Source organism: Limulus polyphemus, unplaced genomic scaffold (assembly GCF_000517525.1).
Source record: "Limulus polyphemus unplaced genomic scaffold, Limulus_polyphemus-2.1.2 Scaffold6482, whole genome shotgun sequence".
In the NCBI taxonomy this organism is placed as follows: domain Eukaryota; kingdom Metazoa; phylum Arthropoda; class Merostomata; order Xiphosura; family Limulidae; genus Limulus; species Limulus polyphemus.
In genome coordinates, this window is record NW_013672092.1 from 50,801 (window position 1) to 53,416 (window position 2,616).

Consider the following 2,616-nt stretch of genomic DNA (forward strand, 5'->3'; position numbering starts at 1 on the left):
TATTATTTATGATTTTAATAGAATAGGTTCTTTGAATTATAAACCTTAACAAGATGCGATTTCGTGACGCTATCACTTTACGTGTTGTTTCTTATGAACTGTTTTCTGTACTATAGACCGTTCCTGTTTAGTTCTTCACAAACTTCAGAGATAAAAACGAAACTTTTGATTTTTCTTCCTTCTGTACACGACTAACTGTTAAAGTGAGCAACTCATTAATATAAGAAGTTAGGTTACTGGCGCGTGTCTAATACGGACAATTAGTTTATCAACGAAACACGCTATCGGAAATTCCAAAATCTTTTCGCTGATCATATCGTTCTAGTCGACCGGAAGAAGGTATACCGTTTGACAAGAATTGTTCGTTAGATCTTGCATATGTTTAATGAGACGTAAAAGGCGCTTGGCAACTGTGTTTATTCATTCTTTATTATCAAAAAAATATATATATGCAGATCATAATTTATAACCTTATTATACTTGCTCCTTCCTTCCTAACAAAGCATGCATTTTTTATGTTGAGAGAAAATTCTTTAATATACGATCAACTCACTCGTGTATGTGTGTGTTGCAGGACGTATCAAGAACACAGAGCCGTTGTCATGGGAACAAAATCCAACCTATGTGTTGTCGGTGGTAGCATATGACTGTGGAATGAAAAGATCAGAACCCACGACAGTCAATATCAAAGTAAACAAAGTCTGCCACTTGGGATGGAAAGGTAAGTTAACATTGATCATATAAAATACATTGTAAGTGCCTTGCCTTTTACTATTTTTAATGGATTTCAACTCAACCACAGACGGTAATAGACAATGTAGAATGAACAATAAAATTTCAATGCGGTCGCTTTCAAATAAGACAAAATCTACCCGATAAGACAAATTTAGCTGATTTTGGATCTGACTTTTTACATTTAAAAAATAACGGCTTTATTTATTTCTTATACCTTACGCTTTCCCATGTTATAAGCTGTGGGGTGTCAGTCAATCCTCTTAGCGTGTATGGTGGGTGTTAGGGTGCTGCTGACTGCGATGCCGTCCCTCTGGTCAGTAGTTCAATATTAGGGACAATGCAAATTGCCTTGGTAGCTTTGCCACAAATACAAATTAAATACAAACTGATAATTACAAATAACGTGTATAGCGCCCTCTCTATTAAAACTAAGAAACAACCTCTCACTGGAAGTTTAAAAATAAATTGTTTGCTGAAACACTATTTTTAAATACCCTAATTTTTTGCAGTATTCGACTATAGTGGATGATATGAAGTTCTGTTTATTTATTTCAAATTAGCAACGGTTATTAAAGACGCGTGCGAGGTAAAGGGTGGTATAGTTCATTTTAGGCATTATGGGATACAATCTTACGTATCCATTCAACGAACTGGGAAGATATAGAAGCCTAGATCCGAACACCAGCCCCCCCCCCCCCTCTGTCACTCATTTGGATTTGTTGGCAATCGATTCAGATAGTTCGTCAATTATAAGCAGACATCCACAAATACAGAGACATTTCTCAAATAATGGTTTGGATGTTTCGAAATGATCCCTTGCACTTTAAAGCGTTTTTTTTTTTGGTGTGTTCGTGTCCGTTACATAGTTAAAAGGTCAAGTGCTGGAGAATGGTGACGTTGAATAAGTTCATTAATTGTTCAACCAGTTTAGTCGGCTCATGGCTTTAAATACCAGTGCAACAGTTTGAAAAGGTAAGTAGAATCTTGGCCAATACTGCGGTTCAGCATTCGTCCTAGTGGGTGAGTTTTAAACTAAATATATCATATTATTAGAATAAAACTATGCCTAACTTATGTGCGAGCAGTGCTATTTCTTCATTGATGTCGAAAACATTATTTAGGAAAAATATACAGAATTTATTTCACTTGCGCGAAATAAAAAAAGGATAATAAAAAAAGCATCATGAAACATAGATCTACAAACTTCATATAAGTTTTACGGAAAAAATAATTAACGATGTCATTATTTTCTTCCGCTATATGACTAATGACTTTTTTTCAAATCTTTATACCTCAGGTGGTAAGTCATATATTTCTATCACTATTTTCTTTCATTTTACACACTTAAAAAAAGGGGTCTTAGTATAACTCGTACGTTAAAATATCGTTTCTTTCGGCTTAAGACATGAAATTGTTCACTTAGCTCGCTAGACCTTGTAGTTAAAATATTGTTACGTCTCCGTTCGTTAATTGATTTTCCGTAACTTCGTTCCGACGAAACTTTAGCGACACAAGTCCTTACTTAATAAAACTGGTTTATTCTTTCTGAATACAACTTTAAGATACACTCAACTTCAACAGTTGCGCTATAACAAACTATAATTCACGTCGCACGAGCTCGACTTCAATAATACGTCTCTGTCTGACTGCAGTTCAATTACTCATTACCTACACACACATTGTTCCGTCACGTTGTCACCCTCTTATATATATACCAGACTACCCTATATCTAGTAATCTCCAGACTATTCCCGAAGGTTCGAGAGAAGTGGCGTGACACTAGTCACGTGACCTCGCTGACACAACACTGCCCCCTCCTTAGCATTGTTCGTCCCGAACAATAGCCACTTACAATAAACCAATAACAATTAACAATAACTT

The 2,616-nt window shown here is 35.6% G+C and overlaps 1 protein-coding gene across 1 annotated transcript in view; it reads left to right on the top strand.

The window, feature by feature from the left end:
- The window catches only part of LOC106473757 (calsyntenin-1-like), a gene marked incomplete at its 3' end in the record, with an annotated part of 40,311 nt that extends 39,590 nt beyond the window's left edge, over positions 1 to 721 (top strand). Inside the window, exon 5 of the mRNA XM_013934437.1 lies at positions 575 to 721. Within this exon, the coding sequence (XP_013789891.1) occupies positions 575 to 721 (147 nt within the window). The remainder of the gene's footprint in view (positions 1 to 574) is intronic.
- Between the last annotated feature and the right edge of the window lie 1,895 nt (positions 722 to 2,616).